Raw genomic sequence first — 20,163 nt, 5'->3', positions numbered from 1 at the left:
CCCTGGAACCCTGGAGCTATGCACTCTCAATGGCTCCTGGGGGTTGGAACTTTCTTTGAGAATGTAATTCTTAGTAGGTCAAACCTACTCCTGTGGACAGTCCCATTCCCGGGAGCATAAAGGGCAGCTCAAATCGGAGTCTATGGGTTATTGAGAAAAGAAAAAAAAGGGACACAAAGTTGAGGAGTATGTAGGGAGGTAAGGATCGATCTAAGAGGAGCTGGGGGAGGTGTTGGGGTGAATATGATCAATATACATGGCATGAAACACTCGAGGAATTAATAAGAAATGAAAAAACAATTTTTTTTGAAAGATTGTGCTACGAGTGCCATATAGTGTTAACCAGAGGATCATTTCAATGTAACATCTGAAGAAAATGAGGCCCTTTTTCATCGAAACTGGTTTGCAAGTTGGATTTCTATAGCATATACTGTTCTCTGGCTCAACTTTAGTTACTCAGTTACTCAGTTATAGGAAATTAAATAAAAGACGACTACGGACAAGCACAATGCTGAAAAGTATGAACTTTGGCTTGCATCTCAGTTTCATATCAGACCTGAGCCGTATTTGCATACACTTTTTTAGAAGTAGGCATGATTGTGTGATGTCAGTGCCGGAAGCCTAGGATATAGAGGAAGTCCCCTTTCTGAAACACTAGGGCCTGTGTGATGGATGAAGGGTTCAGAGGGATGAGGCATAAGGCCATCACTTCCCAGGAGACAGCTGGTTTCGGGTCTCTAAACCACACGGAGGGCTGTTCCAGCACAGCTGGAGAAACCAGCCCTGGGCAGGCTTGCAGAAGAGTTGGGTATGTTTAGTTTCTAGAGGACATTTGTTTTTTTTTTTCGAACTCTTCTCTCTCTCTGCTGAAATCTGGCAGGCGTTAGTCATCCGCTGCTCAGCACGAACCCACAAGTGTGCTCGTCTGGCTCTGCGGGCTTCCTCCCGGAGCCCCGCCCTCTTGCTCGCACTGCCTCTAGAGAGAGCCTGGGGTGCCCTGGGGTCTTCGGGCGCTCAGCATCCCCGGCTGCACAGGATAAACCCTGGGCTCTGTGCAAGTGCCTGGCGCAGGAAAGAAAGTTGTAAAGTGCCGCGAGGAGTTGGGCGGTCCGAGGAAGGGAGGCGGAAGGGGAGGACTCGGCTGAGTTCCCGCGGCGATTGTGGTGTCCCGCAGCTCACCACAGCAGCTAGACGTCAGCTCTCCGGTCCGGGATAGGCGCTAGAGACTCGACCGGAGGTCGGGAGGAACTTATCCAGCGAGTTGTAGCCTCGGGCCTTATTGTCTGCAGCTACTCTCCGAAATCCGGAGGGGGAGGACTGCATCGCGCGCCCACTGGGATTTGTCCAGAGTTCCGGCGGCAGCTGTGACGGCCGCAGAGACTCCCTTTGTCCTCCCAGGACCTCCCTCTCTCTTATTCTTGGTGGCAGCTGTAGGGTGGCGCTGAGCCTGAATCGTTAGTCCCAATCTCTCTCAGCCTCTGACCCGGGGGTGAGTCCCTGGTGACTCCGCCTCTTCGCATCTCTGCTCTCCCGATCCAGGAGCCCAGACCCCGGAGCTCCGAGCCCTGAGCCCAAGGGGCTGTGAATCAGAGGGAGCTGCGGGGCCCCGGCCGCAGGATGGTGGCGGGTCAGTCCCGGGCGCGCAGCCCTGGGAGCTGGCTGATCCCTGGCCTTTGGCTGCTGGCTGTGGGCGGTCCGGGGTCGTTGCTGCACGCCCAGGAGCAACCCTCTTGCAAAAAAGCCTTCGATCTGTACTTCGTTCTGGACAAGTGAGTGAAGGGGTCAGGGTCTCCTGTGAGGGCAACGTTGGGTCATCTGGGACTTAAATTGAGAGGTGTTTGGGTTCTGGCGAAGGGCAGTGGGAACTCTCACTAGGTTGCCCTGTTGCTATTTCCTTTCAAAAAGCAAGCACTTTGGCTGGATAGGGATGGTGGGATCCAGGGGTTACTTGGCTCTCCACAGTTTAATTTAGTCCAGGGGTCTTTTGGGAAATTTGTGTGGCCACCTGCAGCATGTTTCATCCCAGGAACGTTTTCTGTCTCCTCGGTTCCTTTATTACACTCCCCCTCTCCGCCTTTAGGATCTCTAAAGTTTGCCCAATTTTGTCCTGATCATAGCGCTTTCATGGGAGCCAAGAAAAAGGCCTTAATATACTCAATGTGGTTTGCATTTCCTGAGAAATGAGCGCTTGTGTTTTTATTTTGAAAAGCCGGGTCTCACTTTAAGCAATTCGCAAGCGAGCAGCCCCTAGAGAAGTGTGGCTTGCTTGCTAAAGTTTCTTCTTGGAAGGAAACATGTACTTCACTTTTGAAGAGGGGGCCAGGACCCCGCCCCCAGCCTCATGGAACAGAAATGAAGAAATGTTTGCCGTTTAGCCCCATGTTTTGTTTTTCTGATCGGTTTATCTTCATTTTTCAGGTCTGGGAGTGTGGCAAATAACTGGATTGAAATTTATAATTTTGTTCACCAACTTACAGAAAGATTTGTGAGGTATGTATCCCCACTTCATTCTTCTTGACATTAGAGAGGAAACTGACGAAGGGGCCAGGTGTCCTGAAATGTTGAATTGTAAGTGTCTCGAGGTGGCCCTTGTCCACATGTTCTGTGGGGTCTTTCAACTGTGCCTTGAAGGTTCACTTCATCTGGCTCCCAGAAACTTGGCCCAGGCAGTGGGGAAACATCTCCAAATACAACCCTTAATGTCTTTTCCTTTTCCAATTTTCATCTGTTTTGAGTTTGAGTTATGCTTTCTCATAATTTATCACATTAAAAAATAAATTTTATGCTAATAGTATCCATACTATTATTTTCAATTCCACACACTTAGCCCTGTAAACATCCACATTAAAGAAGAAAAAGAAAGTGTTGGAAAACTTTAAATGAACATGTGTTAATAACCCACTAACAGAAAAAAGCACTTATGTGTGGTGTGTGTGTGTTTAAAAAAATGAGTTGTATTTACACAATGTGTGGGTGTGTGGCTGGTATAAAATTTGACTGTTCTATATATGCAGGAGGTTTTAGTAGCAAACACGGTTTTGCTTGCCTATAAAAAGCATGGCTGCTAGGAAATCCAGCTTAGTCTCTTATTTAGAAGTAACTAGGAATTAGTGGCATCTTCTATTCAAAAATAACCCTTGGGAACCATGTTTTTTGTGACTCCCCCTCCTTGTTTTTTTGGAAGAAAAAAATGCCAGGAACAAGTGCAAGTTTATCAGGATAATGGAAAGGGACATGAATAGGAGCTGTGTCATCAAATATTGCCTCCTTCAGTCTTGTTAGCCCAAATGTTTTCTGTAAAACAGGCTTAGATGATCAAAACATTTTGAAAGTCATGTTGCAAGTAACTTCAAACAATCTGTAGAGGCCTAGGCAATCCCTGCTTTCAGTTATTGGCAAGCAGTAAAGCTATTCCTATAAAAATGTATGCCTGTCCATGTTCAATCATCAGTCGCCTGTCTCAGGAGCCAAAGAGAGCAAGAACTCTAGTTCCTGGACAGGCTCTGAGGTAAAACAGTGTAGGAGAGAAAAATAAACAATACCTCCACATACACATTTATAATTGTCAAAGTAAAATAGACAGTTGTTTGTTTATAGATTTTCAATTCGATCCTAGAATGTGCTGGGAGTGCCATACAGTGTTAATCAGAGGCATTGGATCATTTCAATGTAACATCTGAAGAAAATGAGGCCCTTTTTCATCGAATCTGGTTTGCAAGTTGGATTTCTATAGCATATACTGTTCTCTGGCTCAACTTTAGTTACTAATTAGATGTTATAGGAAATGAATAAAAGATGACTACCGACAAGCACAATGCTGAAAGTATGACCTTCGGCTTGTGTCTTGGTTCCATATATTTAGCTTAAGACCTAAGCAGTATTTGCATACACTTTTGTAGAAACAGGAATGGTTGTGTGATGTCAGTGCCTGAAGCCTAGGATATAGATTGGAAAGTTGAAAAGGCCAAATAAAAACAGTGATTTCTTAAAGCTGTAAGTACTCTTGCTTTAGGGTGAGTTTTGTTTGCACTCTAATTAAGACTGGCCCTTAACTCAGACTGGCTTCTCTTCAGCTCCAAGTAATTCATATCAGTTACCCCATAGGGCGTGGCCTCCTGCAAAGAGCTGAAGATCGAAGGAAGGAACATTTTCCTAAGGAAGGATTTTGCAGCAGCCTAGAATCCTTCCAGGTATTCTCTTCCTAGATGTAAACCCCAGGAGGCCATGGATGAGCATTCTGAGGGCTGAGAATCACTGACTACAGAAAAAGAAATGCAGCTCAGATAGCAAGGCCACCCAGCAGAGTTAGTGGATCTACTTAGAGAGTTCCATTTAAGGGAAGCGGGGTCTATTGAGTGAGACTCATTTTAACCGAGACTCCTTGGCTCTGCCTCTGCCTCATTGTACCAATATTTCTTTTAAAAATGTTTTAACTGCCTCTTTCCTTGTTTTGCAGCCCCGAAATGAGATTGTCCTTCATTGTGTTTTCTTCTCAAGCAACCATTATTTTGCCATTAACTGGAGACAGGTTAGTGCATTATCATTTCAATGCAGGCTTTTAGTAGAGATGAATCATAGAGGCATGATTGATATTGCCATGTGATGGTTCAGGCCTCTTAGTGGGACCCAGCGAATGCACAGACAATTCAGTGCTCCGCAGTAATAGAAGGGGGAGGCAGTATGAGTAATATACAGTAGATCATCTGAAAATCAATATTATTTATATTGGTTGCAGAATAGAGCTCAGGTCCCTGTCTCAGTTGTGTATTCACCATTTGCCACCTTTCTTCCTCTGTTACTGTGAACAGCTGTACATTTTTCTTAGTGAGACGCAGTCTATGAGTCTAACAGGAATTCGGAGAAAGAAGAGAGATGGGTATATTTGGGTAATTTATTAGGTTCATCAGATATTCCAGATTTCCAGTCCTGTGAAGTTCAGTGATGATGAACATATTTAACTTTACACACACACACACACACACACACACACACACACACACACACACACACACTGCTACCCCTCAGTGCTTTGAAAAGGAGTGGCTTCCCTGTTCAGTGTCATAGTCTTTCTTGTGGCCATTTCTATGCTGTTTGATCTTATCATGGCACTTTGGAATTAGCCATTCACATATCTAAATTATGGTTGCTTTTCCTGGGTTTATTACTGCTTACTAGACCATGAATTCTATAGTCAGAAATGGGATGCTATTCTTCAGTTTTGCTTCATTTCATCCAACATGAAGTGTGTAAAAACCTTGTTTAGTGGATTCTTGTTGAATGAGTGAATGAGATGACATCATTTTGGAATCATGTCTTCCTGGCTTATAGTTTTAAAGCAAGGGTGATTCTGTACTTTGGCTTGAAGGATGTGTAGAGTTTTGAAAACTGATTGTGAAATAGTTTTTAGTTTTGTAAAGCTCAGTTAATATGTACTAACACCTATTTCTTGAGCTTTCAATTTTGAAAGATCAAAAAAAGCACAACATTTAAAAGAGCTCAAGGAAATAACTTGCTTACAGTTCATTGACTTGGTTTGGAAAATTATACATATTGTAGTGTGTGTGAGTGTGTGTGTGTGTGTGTGTGTGTGTGTGTGTGTGTGTGTGTGTGTGTTTACATGTAACTCTTGTGTTAAATTTTCCTTTTCTTGGAGAGGAAACCCTCTCTATGTTGTGAGTCCAACCCAGGACTTCACAGACTCCATTTGTGCTTCACCTTTGTAAGTTAATGTATACATATGATTGTCAGCAATTGCAGTTCCTTATAGCCCATTGTTATAAAGATTTTTAGGTTTGTGAAAAGGAGATATCTCTACTGACCAGTTTAATTTGCAAAGAGTCAGGTTTAGATCTGGCATGTCAAGGAAGAAGAACTCAGATTTAATATTTATGAATATATATATATATATTATATATATATATATATATATATATATATGGCAAAGCACTTAGCACAGTGCCAGGCATGTTGAAGACTTAGTAATTGACAGCTACATAGACTGTGCCAGGGTTTCTGCTAGGCACTTTGCATATGGGTCCTCCATCATTCTGAAGAAAAAACATAGTCACTGGTCGTCCAGCTTGATAATGTTTAGACATGTGTAGAGGGGATTTAAATCTTTTATCTAAGCTCCAGATACATTGTTTGTCAGTGGTTAAATCCAATGCAGGAGTGACTGAAATAGGTAGGAGAAGGGACTCTCAAGAGCCAACATAACAACACACTTCAGAGTTACTATACTAAATCTACTTGAGTTCGAATCCTGACCCTCCAGTTTACTAGTTGAATGACCAAGGATAAGTTGCTTAATACTAAGCTCCTTATGACTCATTTTTTCTCACCTACTTGATGATGGTAATGAGAACAAAAGTAACTCCTGCCTTATAAGATAGTTGCAAGAATTGAAGGTAACAAATATGAGAAAGGATACCATATGTTAATATTCATGAGATAAGAGCTTTGGAGCTGGGGAGAAGGCTCCATCAGTAAAACACATGTATGTAAGCTCAAGGACCTGAGTTCATCCCTAGATACTGTGTAGAAAATGCTGGCTATGGTGATGTGCACTTCAGTGCCAGCAGTGTAGAGGCAGAGACAGCACGTTTTCTGGGCTTGCTGGATAGCAAGGCAAGCCTAGCCTGATCGGCAAGCTTCTCACGAACAAGAGATCCTGTCTCAAAAACAGAAAGAAAAACAGTGAATTTCTTCAGAGGCATGACACCCATGGTTGTCCTCTGGCTTCTACATACACATCCATTATTCTCCCCTGGCTTCCACATACATGTGTACACATAGAGACGGATATATTACTCTGTCAGTTTTTCTGTCTCTAGAACACAGATGTACAATCTGCCATGTTTTCTTAGAGTTATTTTGAAGATCCAAATAAGACAATAGGCAGAAGAATGCCTTATATGTCATAGGATACTCTCCAGTAAAAGGGGCTACTTTCTTCTAAGTTGCTAATTTACTAGTTCTATTAATTGAATTGGTATCAACTTTCTATGATTTTCTGTCTTTGGATATAGGTTCACTCCACAATTTTAAATTTAGAGAAACAGTTTGCTTGTTGAGATAGAAGATCAGTGGGCAACTGTTTCCAAGACTCATGTGGATCTTAGTATTAAAACTAGAAACTGGAGCACTCACTGTTTATAAACTTTCCCAAGGGTGTGTGTGTGTGTGTGTGTGTGTGTGTGTGTGTGCCTCTCTCTCTCTCTCTCTCTCTCTCTCTCTCTCTCTCTCTCTATGTGTGTGTGTGTGTGTGTGCATGTACAAATAGATCTAAGTGCATGATCTGAAAGGCAATAGTTAAGCAAAAATAAAAGTAAAGAGAGTTTCACAATTTTGGTTGTATTACTCATAGTTTTCAGTACTTTGACAAATACAAGAAGTAGTTCTTTCATGTTTCTCAGTGGTTGCTAAACAGATGAAGCAAGATGGGAAGGCAGTGAGTACTGACATCATGGCTGTGTCTTCTGTTATGATTTTAGCATGATGTCCAGTGTCATGGAAATTTCCCAAATAATAATTATAGCAGACAATTTTTCAGTTATACATTTTATATACTCATTTCTTATTTTTTTATTACATTAGATACATTACTCTGTTCCCATGACTTTTGTTTCCCATACACCTGCTAGGCCATTCACCCACTTACCTACCTACCTGCCTGTTTCCTTTATATGTGGGATTCCGAGTTCACCTAGATAGTGATATAATATGTGTGTGTGTGGCGGGGGTGGGGGGGGGAGCGGGGCAGATAGATAGATAGATAGATAGATAGATAGATAGATAGTCAGGGCATGATTATATACATAAATAACCAAGAACTGTGTTAGAGGGTCAGGGGAGGAGCAATATTCAGTATGTAAATATGTAGCCTCTAAGAATATGGAATCAGAATGAATTTTGAGGATATTGCTAGTTACTATGTCACATAACTGGGAATAGTGATTTTTACCCAGTTCTGCTCATCAGTTTTTTAATTCTGTGATAATGATTTAGATTAAAACATTTGCTGAACAAATGCTATGTGCCAGATAGTCTTTAAAGTGTTATTTCTGCACAGCTTCTGTTAACTCTAAGTAATAGGTATTGTAACCACCTGTACTTTGAGATGGGTCATTTATCTGGTCTAAGGACTCCCAGTAGTATGTGCCAAAGAGTGTGTGATTTTTTAATTTTGGTAGATTATGTCATTCTCACACCTAAAATAGTCTAATCACCTAGAATAGAAATAAATGTCTCCCAGTGTTCTCTCAAACAATCCCCTCCCCAATCATCCCCTTGCACTCCATAATCCTCCCCCTAGTCATCCCCTTGCACTCCATGGTCCTCTCCCCCCCGACCCCAGTCATCCCCTTGCATTCCATGGACCTTTTCCCATCCCACGAACAAGCCAAGCTTATTTGCACATTAGACCCTTTCTTCCTTCTCTAACCCAGATCTTCTCTGAGGTCTTGTTCTTGTTGTCTTCCTTTCCTGGGCTGGGGATGTAGCTCAGTGGTAGATTGTTCATGAGTATGATTCTGGATTTGACCTAATATCAAAAAACAAATGAATAAGTGAACAAGCAAGCAGAACCTCAAACCAACCAACCAACCAATCAACCAACCAACCAACCAACTAAATAAAAGCTCACCGCTCACACAACTTCAGAGAAGCTTTGCCTTGCCTCCAAGTCTAAGGTATCCTTCCCCTTCCCCAGTATCACCAAAACCACTGTTAAGCTGTTATGTTTAAGATACTTAATTAACTAGTTAATTAGTTAATTAATTGCATCTTCTTGAGCCCAGAGTATATGGAAATACAGGGTCCTGGTTTGTCTTGTTGGCTCATATACGCAGGCCTGGAACAGAACCTCTACATGGTGGAAGCTCAACAAATCCTTGTTTAATGACAGAATTCCTCCAATGCCAGCACCTCAGTGAGTGGCTTAGAGCCACTGTAATAAAGTGAACTCTGGTTATGTCAGCAATATAAATCTTGCCAATGTAATGTAAATACTCACTTGTGTCTGCTACATTTCCCATTCCTGTTCTTACACGGCAGTTTTAAATATTCTCACCTTCCTTTTCAATATCTGTATTTGCCTTAAGTTTGGAAGTCTTGTCTACCCCAAGTGGTCTTTAGTTTTTGAACACAAGATGACTTAGGAAAAATAGCCCCTGTGTGAAATTGTAGAGATGATAGAGGTCAGTTAATTAACTTTATAGAATACTCATTTTTTTTTTTTTGTTTCAATGAGTTTCTTCTAATTCCTTAAAAACAGAATTAAATATTTACTTGTGGGGAAGTTGTTCTGGATACACAGTTGATAACTCATCAATTAGCACATATTTTTTGTGTGTGTGGAAGAAATTGTCAATATCTCTAAAAGTAAAAAAGTCTCAAATAAAAAATTTCACCTTTTGCACTGGCCCAGCAAAGACAGATATAGATACAAAAATCAGACACTAAATAATTATTTGTTATAATGAGAAAGTATACCCAATCTATATGGTCATCAATTGATGATATTTTAAAAGTTACTATATATGTGTAGGATGAAATACTATGAAATTGAGTAAATCAAAATACTTCTATAAAATATCTATACAACATAGTATATGAAAAATTAAGTTGCAGAACACTTAACATGAATTTTTTGTAAAAGAGAAATAAAACAGAATTTTTAAAGACATTGTTATGTATTCAAAAACACATGGAGTGGCAGGCCGGAAGATAAATGAAAAACTGTTAATGGTTCTATTGTGGGCAGGAGACTGAATATGGGGAGAATCATCATTTATTTTGACCTTCATATATTCAACAGAATATGTCTGTAGAAAAGCTTTTAATCCCAGCACTCAGGAGGCAGAGGCAGGCAGATCTCTGTGAGTTCAAAGCCAGCCTGGTCTACAGAGTGAGTTCCAGGTTAGGTTCCAAAGTCTCGAAAAATAAAAAAAACAATTTAAGTGCATTGGTGTTTTGTCTGCATATATGTCTGTGTGAGCACATCAGATTCCCTGGAACTGGAGTTAGACTTGTGAGCTGCTGTGTGGGTGCTGGGGATTGAACCCAGGCTCTCTGGAAGAGCAGCCAGTGTTCTTAACCACTGAGTCATCTCTCCAGTGCCAGAGAAGCTTTGAAAATGCTGAATTAAAGAAACATTACTGACTTCTGTAGCCAAGGGTTATAGACTTGGGATCAGAATGGAACTGAGGGATGGAAAAGTAGCATTGAGATGAAGAACAGATTTGTTTGGAAGATTGGCCCTTGGGTCAAGTGGACACAGGAGCGCCGTAGTATATGGATGACATTTGGGTGTAACCTAACTTCTTGAGCCCAAGTCCATAGCTGCATAGAAGGATCTGACTGTCCTCACGACAGAGAAATGAATGATGAGGTGACTGAGAGCTTGCCTGAGAAGGACTAGTTAAGGATTTAACATACACTGTGTGAACCGAAATGTTTGTGTCTCTGTTTTTCTCTCTTTGTTCCTATCACCTGTCTGTAATTATGTATCTTTAGTTCCCCTGCATATCTTCATAGATTTTTCTTTTTCTTTATGCTTTAATGATTAGCGAGGAAGAGGGCTAAGGTGGAAATGGAGTTGAAGATTTTCCCAGTTTCATCCTGTGCCAGGTTGCTTAAAGAAGGTCAAAGATTTCAAGTTGTCCCGCTCACAGAGGCTCAGGCCAGCAGGCAGACTCACCCTGGTGTGACACCAAGCATGAACACTTCAGTGTGCTGTGCTGACTCAGGCTGCCTGTGTTTCTCTTGTGTAATTTTCAAATGAATCAATGTGTCATAGTTTGGAAATGCCGCCATCTTCTGCATTACTCTGTTCTTAAAAATCAGTGAACTGGGGAGATGAAGTGACCATACTTGGCTTGATTTTTCTTTTCCTTTCCTTTTCTTTTTTAAGCTCTACTAGGGAAATCTGTTTAGAAAAGTCTGCTTTGGATAGGTACTTGCCTTCTGGGTGGGTCTGGTCATGGCAGATACTTGGTTCTGATGATGGATATACTAATAGTTACTTTGCTTTATGAACTTGTCGTAGAGAATCAAGTATACATTTATTCATGCCTGTGGGACAAATCTGAACACAAAGACATGGTAAAATGCATGAGCCACTTGCAGTAGTTCAGTAGGGTGGTGAGTGAGGAAATGAAGTGATAATACAAAAACATGCAGCAGGGATGAACTTGAAGGGCAGACCAAATTGGAGAAAGCTTCGATTAATTCAGAGTAACAGGGGACTGGGTGAGCAGTTATTTCCAGGTCTAGGGCACATCTTGGATTTATTGGTCTAGATTCTGTACCAGGAATGTAGGCCTTAGAATGGTATTTTAAGTAAGCAATTGGCAAGATTTTATATAAATTATAGTGAGAGCCTACCATGTCCTAAGATAATAAATAGATTGTAACACACACACACACACACACACACACACACACACACACACACACACACTCATGTTCTTTGAAAAATCTATGTAAGGCCAGGGACTGGCTGACCGCAGTGTGCAGCAGACCTGAGTATGAAGTACCGTCAGCTCCAGTTCCAGGCCCATGACTTAGCCAGGCTTGGAAGCTTCCCCTATCATGTATAACACTGTGATGACCCAGAGACTACTGTGCTGGAGTGAAGCCCAGCCTGCCTATAAGGAGTAGAACCAGGTATAGGCCGAGCTGAGTTCTGGGCCAGTACCAGCTTTAGCACTCGTTCTACCTTGCCAACTCTGTGAGTGAGGCCATCTCAACCTTCCTAGTTACTCCAGCTTCTTCAGTGGCCACATGTGAGCATGGTGAGAAGTGATCACATCTTTATATTTTTGGGAGGATGGGTAGTTTCAAATGCAGCATTAGAAAACCCACAAGGAAAGTGTGACCAGAGTAGGAGATGAAAGTCCTTGTGAAGACTGCCGGAGGCAGGTATACCCAAGAACCATAAGGAGTGTTTCTAAGAATTGGGACTGGTCTACAAAAATTTCCTGCTTCCACATTAACGTGCCCATTGCTATTGCTACAGTTCCAGTCTTGTGTATGCAGCCATTTCTAGGACAGTTTCATAGCACATTTCTTAGTATTATGGCTCTATTAATCTTCCACCCCTTCTTCCTCAACATAAACAACTTCTTTGATGAGGGCTGAGAGCTACACTTACCTGTGGGTATAAAGATGAGTTTTAGAATGTACTTAGGTATTATGCTGATCTAGCAAAGTGGTGGTTGTAGATTCTTTTCTAAGGTCCATTTCCTCACTGGTTCCTGGAAGATGGCTAGATTTCCAGCACCAGGCATGATTTCCCTCCTGTTGAGTGGGCCTATGTCCACTTAGACAGCTGTTGGTTGCATCCAGCATGTGAGGACCACTCATTGCAACATTATTTCTTGCCATGCTGGTAGTTGTGTAGTTCACAGGTGTATTGCAACTGGGTGGAACTGTTAAGTTGCTTCACTCCTGAGGCAACTTGCATAGTCTTTTGTAGAAACATGAAAGCTAGACTGCGAAAAAGAAGTGTTTGGGTCATCTCCAGCTTCTGTGTACTGAGTGTATGTGGTGTTCACCTTTAACCCTGAGAGGCAACCAAGGGTTGCATAAATAATCTATATTGTTTTGGGAATTACAAAAGCAGGTTTTTGGTGCTTGTTACTAGGGTTTCTGTTAGTCTATGTTTCTTGTGAGGCGTATTGTTAGCCCAAGTGACTTAACTTTCTTTCAGATTATATATACATATACACACATATATTTATATATTGCATATGATTTTAGATGAATGTAAGATAATGTGATTCCTTGAGGTGAAACAACCTTGGTGTTATTTGTTCTTTGTCCATCCTTCTCCTTCTGTTTTGACATCCCTTCACCAAGTTATTTAGTTTTTCAGTTCATGCCACCTGCATCATGCTATTCCCTTCCCAAGTCACACAATTGGCTCTTTATGCCTTTCTGGTTTCTGCATTTACTTCATGTTTTGTACTAACTTAGACAGATTTGAAACTAAGAACTGCAGATGAGAGAGAACACGAAGCATTTGTCTTTCTGAGTTTGGGTTATCTCACTCAATATGATCTTTTCTAGGTCCATCATCACTATTACTTATATTTGGTACTCTGGTCAATTTTATGTGAGTCTCTGCATCAACCATTACCCACTGACAAAAGAATCTCTGACCAAAGTTGAGATCAGTTCAATGGATATACTCATGAATACTTAGAATGTCTTTGACATCATGACCATTCAGCAAAACAACAGTTGGTTCTTCTAGTTCCTAAGATCTCTCCAGCTATAAGCTTTTGACAAGGCTTACATTATCAGACATTAAATCTTGTGAAACAGGCCTCAGAGCCAATCAGGTAGTAGTTTATTAATCCATAGCCATCATGCCACTATTGCACCAGTGGTTTTTACCATCTAGCTTAGGTGAGCAACCAAGAGCCATGGTGATAACATGGACAGTTTTGGTGTCTCTGACTAGTAACTCTCTACATATGACTTTGTTCTCTTATTAGTTATTAACCCTTCTCTTATTCCTCATTGTCTTTTGTGTAAAGCTTTCTTAACAGTACAACATTCTTCTTTGCTACTTTATGTTTTTACTGTTTCTTTCTTTCCTTGGGCTATAATAGACAGGCTCATTTTCTTTTTCCTTCTTGGGTTTGGATAGTGCTGTTAAATTCAAGCTCCCAAGGACTTATGCACGAAGAATGTAGCTAGTGTAAGTGAAGATGTGGAGTTTTATATTTGCAAGAGATTAATGCAATTTCATAAGGTATTTTCAAATTTGTACATTTTGAAGTTGTTTATATTTACTGCCCAAGAGAATATAGCACACATTGTGCATAGTATTTGTAGTTTGTAGACTTACACAAAGCTTACAAATTCTTCTTTGTGTGTTCCAAGGAACTAGTAAAAGCTGAGAGTGGGTATTAAGTGAGGAATGCAGACTGTGATGAACTAGACTGATTATTCATACTCAAGTTCTCTACTGTGGATAGAAGGAGGAGCAGAAATACACTGAATAAATATTAACAGTTAGGGACTGTGAACATGTATGCATCACTGAATGCGCCACATGCAATATCTCCCTTAATTTCGAACCAACTTCATTACGTCACTGACTTTATACCTATTTTCACATGGTGAGGATACAGGACCAGGAAGACTACATAGCCTGCTGTGAGTTATAAGAGCAGTCCACACAAGAGCTGTCAATGAAGGCCAATGTCTCATGTTTAACCTCTGTCTTCTGGTGTTTGTTGTTTGGTTCAGACAGCAATGATGAAAGATCCAAGGGTTGACTATCAGATGACCTTGTTCTGTCCCTGACAGGAACCATATGACAAAAAGAATAGTGGCCCTCAACACACATGGAGCAAGAACATTGAACTGTAGACTCATTTGCTTTTCACATGGCCCTGGGGCAGTCTTATCACTATTACCTTAATTCTTATAAGAGGCAGCTAGCTGAAGGCTATAAGTGTGAGATAACTGTCTCAGGTTCAAAGGCTTTGAGGCCACATCGGACCTGTCAGCTTACTCATTATGTTCCCAGGAATTCAGCCTGAGTCACCGTTTGCAGGTTTTCTAGAAGAACACCACAGCAGTCTAAAGGAGAAGTGTGACCACTTCTGCTTCGGGCACTACTCCTTCCTCATCTCTCTGGTTAATACATTGTGTTGAAGCCCTTGAGATGTCCTGAATGCTCAGTGCTGCTGAATGATGCCCTAGATATGCTTAAAATTATCTCTAGAATTAGTGAAAACAGACATCAAGGCAGAAATTGCTATTTGCCTTTCATTGGTATAGAAACTGGGTTCAGGAAATTTAAGTCATGACTTACAGGTATACAGTGTACCATTCACAGAACAAGGGTTTCAATTCATCTTTGATTCACTCCAACCCCTGGGTCATCCTACTTCATTAGATAGCTTTCTATAACAACTTGCCCTCAGTATCTGTGGAGGGATTGCTTCCAGTACCACTGTCACATACCAAAACCCACACATGCTCAAATTCTTAGATAGAACTGTAGTATTTGCATGCATCCCACACTCAACGTCCTGAATGCTTTAACTATCTGTACATTACTGAACGTAACTGATGTATATATGTCCTATGCAAATAATTGTTACCCTGAACTACAGTAGTTTAGGGACTAATGACAAGAACAAATGCCTGTACCTGCCCAGTAAAGATGGGTTTGTAGAACTGGGCATGGTGGTGGATATTGATGTAAAGCACCCAGAGGCTAAGGCAGGAGGATCATGAGTTTGATGCCAGGTTGGGATGTGAGACTGTGTCTCAAAACATTATTCAAAGAAATAATCCAATCTGCAGTTGGTTGAATTTGCTTTGTGGTACCTGTGAATTAGTCATAGTTCTTATCTTACCTTGCCCTGGCTAAATCTTTGATATAGCCCTTCTCATTTTTCTTTTACTTCCCTATTTATCTCTACTTCCTCTTTTGTCTCTGTTTCCTCTTTTGATCCTCTACTGTGTGAGCTCTGCTTAGAATCGGGAAGAGAGTAAACTATATAAACAGAATTACACTAACAGAGAAATGGCTGATATTAATGAGAGTGTCCTGTGATTGTCCTGTTGTGCACTTAGTGTGCGTTGTTAATTCTCGTAAAGGCTCCATATAGCAAATGCTTTGTAGATGAGGAAAAAGGGTTGATTTTAAAATTAATTGATGTCCTTATCAGCCTAAAGCCATCTTAATACAAGACATTCCAGAAACTCTAGCTATGGCTTAAGATAATGTCCTATTTAGTCCAGATCCCTTCAGTAGAACTGACTGGCAAACTTGGTAGGGGAAAGAGCTCTCCAAGAACATGGACTGTTTTAAAATTAGGTAAGGCAAGAGGTTCTTAACACAATGCAGAGATACCCTTTTCTTTCTCCACCCCCCTCTCCCCTTCTCTTCCCCTCCTTTCCCCCTTCCTTCCTTCCCAGAAGAGACATTGAGTGACACTGCTAGACCTCAGTGTTTCATACAGGACTCAGTATGTAGCTTCCCCCTCTGTCTTCCCCTCCCCCTCCCTTCCTCTTCTTCCCTCCATTTTTTTTTTCTTGTTGATCATGGGGTTTTGTTCTCTGGTTCCTAATTAAAAAAAATGTGCTTAATGAATGGGTTTATTTGTTTTAATTCCCTTTCCAAAACCTACTTGAGGCTTCTTAGGACTTAATAACATGAATAAAATATGAAAAAGTAGTTAAGATTTTAGAGGAAGATTAAACGAGTGGCTAGCTATAGGAATTTAGCAGAATTTTGTGACTAAGACATTTTCTATCCACTTCTTGGCAGTCAGGGCAAGATAAAAAGCTGACATAGGAGCTCCTAGATGCTGTTCTTTTTTAATCAGAGACAGAAAAACAGTGGACCTGAGAAAAAGGAGAGGAACTGGGATGAGTAGAAGGAGGGAAAACTGTAATGAAGATATATATGTATATGTTATGAGAAAAGAATCTATTTTCAATATATGGAAAAAAGGAAAAAGAGGAATAGACATTTGGAATTTATAACAAAGTTGACATAGTTGTAAAAAGTAGAAAAGAGGAAGTGCTTAGCAAGTACTGAGAGGTGGCTATAGCCCTTCAACTGTGAGGCTTCCTGGGGGTTATATGTGATAGCGGTATCCTTGGCAACAGCTTCAAACAAACACTTATGTGGTTTCAGTATTACCCTTCCTTGTAGTTGAAGACACAGCCTTAAAGACAAGCCCAGTGAAGCAGGCTTTCAAGATGACATGAAATTGAGCATCTCTTAGCAGACCTACCATTTCTCATCCTTGCTTTTCTTCTCATTTCTACACCCTCTCCTTTAGAGACCTCTGCCACAGCACTGTGTGATGTGAGAATTCCATCCTTTATCTACAGCATCATTCACTTCTCATTTGTTGACTGAGAAACTTAGAACTTTTACTTGATGGAAGCCCCTTGAGATCTGCCCTGTCTTAGTCTGGGTTCCAGTTTCCCTAAACTGACACTGACTAAGAAGAGCCTGACAGCTTGGATACTTACTGTCACAGGTGGCACACACTTGCCTCATATGTGTGCCCATATGACTGGCTCTGGGCAAGGAACACTTTCTCTCTATGTCTCTGTGACACAAAAAACAATGGACCACTGTGTAGTATGCAGGAGCAGGCATGTGGTAGGCACATTTAGGGATAGAAAACCTTGACGTGTTCTCGTACCCTAAGTGAAGTAGCAGTGGCTGGAAAAGACTGTGAATCCCACAATGATGGGTTCGTTCCTTCTACTCAGGCTTGCTCATGTTTCTGGCTCTTACATGCAGTGGTGAGTGGGTCTGAGCCAATGGGAGGGCTATTTTTACCACACAGATTCTGTTTGTATAAGCTTGCACATCAGTTGTCTCTCTCCTTCTTGACAGCAAACATTAATGCTTGAGGACACACTGCCACTCATTTTGAGGAAATACCAAGTATTTGATATTTATCTGCATTCCGGCAAAATCAGTTTCAAGTTGTTTCCATAGATGTCAAACATAAATATTTACACAAAACAAGCTTATACATTATGGTATTTACTCTGTCATCTGTGGAGCTATGACTATTTCCTATGGAAGATTGAAAGTTTTGTTGAGCAATTATTTTGTAGTAGGCACCAGGTTCAGAGCACAAGGCTACACCAGCAACAGGAGACACTGCATCTATTGTAAATCTCTAATCTGAGAAGTGAAAAGTTTCAATTGAATTATTTAGGTAAGTAATATGTTACAAGGAACTATGTCTTATAGTAAAATTTGAATATAGATATGACTAGGAGTTAAGAGTTTAGTGAAAGGCTAAGAGTAGATAGATTTTTAAACCAAGCATCAAAGGAGTCAGGCGGCCTTGTTTGGAAAATGTATTGAAACAGGAAACATGGTGAGGTTTATTTATACCTTTAAATTTGTGCTGTGTTTTCTAGAAGATTCATGAAATGGAGATTGGATATCTTTGAAAAAAATTTCATAATGCTATTAAGATTTAATCAATGAGTTACTTTTAAAATGTATGAAACATGGTGCATGGCTCATTGAAACATTCTGGTATATTTCTTATTAATTTTATGTGTCATAACTACATGTTACACACACAAGTACATACATATAATCTACACGTGAAATTCTTTGTAAGACTCCAGAATGCTCTTTGAAATTAGGATGATATTATTTTTATAATTTAACGCCTTTGTTTGTCATCTGCAGTGGTGAGAACATTATTTATGTTTTCTTTAAAGGACATTAATTCTCCTGATAGTTTCAGATTTACATTTAAAAGGATTCTTTTGCTTTTAATGAAAACTAAGAATTAAAAAATATTTTATGAATATCTTTTATAAACCTTTAAAATTAACAATTCAAACTAGGTGTGGTTGACACACACTTGTGATTCCTGTACCCAGGAAATTAAGACAGAGGGGTACCTAGTTCAAGACCAACCTAGACTGCATAACAAACAAACCCACTTGCCGGGCGTTGGTGGTGCATGCCTTTAATCCCAGCACTCGGGAGGCAGAGGCAGGTGGATCTCTGTGAGTTCGAGGCCAGCCTGGTCTCCAGAGTGAGTGCCAGGATAGACTCCAAAGCTACACAGAGAAACCCTGTCTTGAAAAACCAAAAAAAAAAAAAAAAAAAAAAAAAACAGACCCACCGAACATAAAACAAAAACCTTCAAAAGTTGAATATATTTTGGACTGTTTTTGCAACATTATTTTATCTCTGGATTCTTAGTTTTCTTTTTTTTTTTAAAGGAGATTTTGATACTTGTATTTAAAACTCTAAAATTTGGATTTTCTTTTACTCATCCATATGAAATAGTTTTTAGTAACATTGCAGAATACTCCAATTAGCTATTTCCACTGGTTCAATAAATCAGTTATGATGACAAAGACTGTGCCAGACTTGGTGATGTAAGTCTTTAATCCAAGCACTCTAGAGGCAGAAGCAGGTGGGTCTCTGTGAGTTTGAGGCCAGCATGTTCTACACAAGAAATTCTAGGTCTGCCAGAGCCACATAGTGAGACCATGTCTTAAGAAGAGGAGGCTCAGAGAAGACGAAAAGATGCTTCTTTCCTTTTTGTCTTTCTTATTCACATTGTCTTAACAAGAGTTCATTGCCCTCTTGTCCATTCATCCATTTATCTATCCATTCATCCACCCACCCATCTATTCACTTATTCATTGATTCACTCACCAATTTTGTATTAAGTTCCTACTATATTGAAGAGAATATGCTGGAGTCTGAATGTGTGAATAGGCCCTCCAAAAGTGAAGTCCAGAGACCTAAGACTTGGTGAGACTGGAGCAGGAAATGTCCCTTTCTGTGTGCAAGGTTTAATATTAGTCTGTAAGAGTTTGTAAGAGTCTGTAAGTCAGCAAGGCAATGCTCACTTTTAGGGAGGTCTTTGAGAGTTTCTAGAGCCTTGCAGGGAGGCTGAGATACTTCATTTTTGCACTTGTTTGTATGAGAGGAAGCACACTGGACTTCTTAGCACCTAATAAAGCAAGTGTGATCAAAGGCATCTGTTCATGGTTCAAAGTGTAAATTCTATACTTCAATTCTAGGAAGTGTCTTTACAATGGTTTTACCACATGCTATTAACATTACAATGGTTTTACCATATGCTATTAACATGTTAGAAAGTATGAGAAGCGGTTTGTCCTTGAAGCCCACATCCTTTCCTCTTCTTTTTCTTACTAGTGGGGATTTTAAGTTATTTAGGAAATCTTTATTATGGTATTTGCTCAATCTTCTTTTTCTTTTTTCAGATACAAAATTGGTAAAGGACTGGAAGATTTAAAAGCTGTTAAGCCAGTTGGAGAGACATATATCCATGAAGGACTAAAGCTTGTAAGTCATTTTATATTTGTAGCTATGGGAGAGAGTGGCTTCTTATTGTATAAGGAAAATTCCTTTTTGTGTTTATGTCTATTTTTCCAATAGTTTAGCCATCCCAGACATGAGACTTGGAGAAAACACCACTTATTGTGACTGTTGATAGGCAAAGTTTGTGTGTATTTTGTCTTTTAACAAATCTTCTGCTTCCCTCCGGGGTTATGGTCAGGTAAATCAATCATAGGTATAAAAACTTGTATCATAGGAACTCAAATATATATATGCATATATATATATACATATATATATATGCATAATATTTGCAC

The 20,163-nt window shown here is 40.3% G+C and overlaps 1 protein-coding gene across 4 annotated transcripts in view; it reads left to right on the top strand.

Annotated features, from left to right (window-relative positions):
- Positions 1-657: 657 nt before the first annotated feature.
- The window catches only part of Antxr2 (ANTXR cell adhesion molecule 2), a 171,207-nt gene continuing 151,701 nt past the window's right edge, over positions 658-20,163 (top strand). For 2 of the 4 annotated variants that reach the window (XM_027387666.2, XM_027387667.2), the window contains exons 1-4: positions 658-1,769; positions 2,419-2,490; positions 4,457-4,528; positions 19,771-19,852. In XM_027387666.2, the coding sequence (XP_027243467.1) occupies positions 1,618-1,769; positions 2,419-2,490; positions 4,457-4,528; positions 19,771-19,852 (378 nt within the window). In that variant the 5' untranslated portion in view covers positions 658-1,617. The remainder of the gene's footprint in view (positions 1,770-2,418; positions 2,491-4,456; positions 4,529-19,770; positions 19,853-20,163) is intronic. The other 2 variants (XM_027387668.2, XM_027387665.2) reach the window with 2 other exon arrangements.

The sequence above is a fragment of the Cricetulus griseus genome (genome assembly GCF_003668045.3).
Source record: "Cricetulus griseus strain 17A/GY chromosome 1 unlocalized genomic scaffold, alternate assembly CriGri-PICRH-1.0 chr1_1, whole genome shotgun sequence".
Taxonomy (NCBI): Eukaryota; Metazoa; Chordata; class Mammalia; order Rodentia; family Cricetidae; genus Cricetulus; species Cricetulus griseus.
This window is presented reverse-complemented; position numbering and strand designations above follow the sequence as displayed.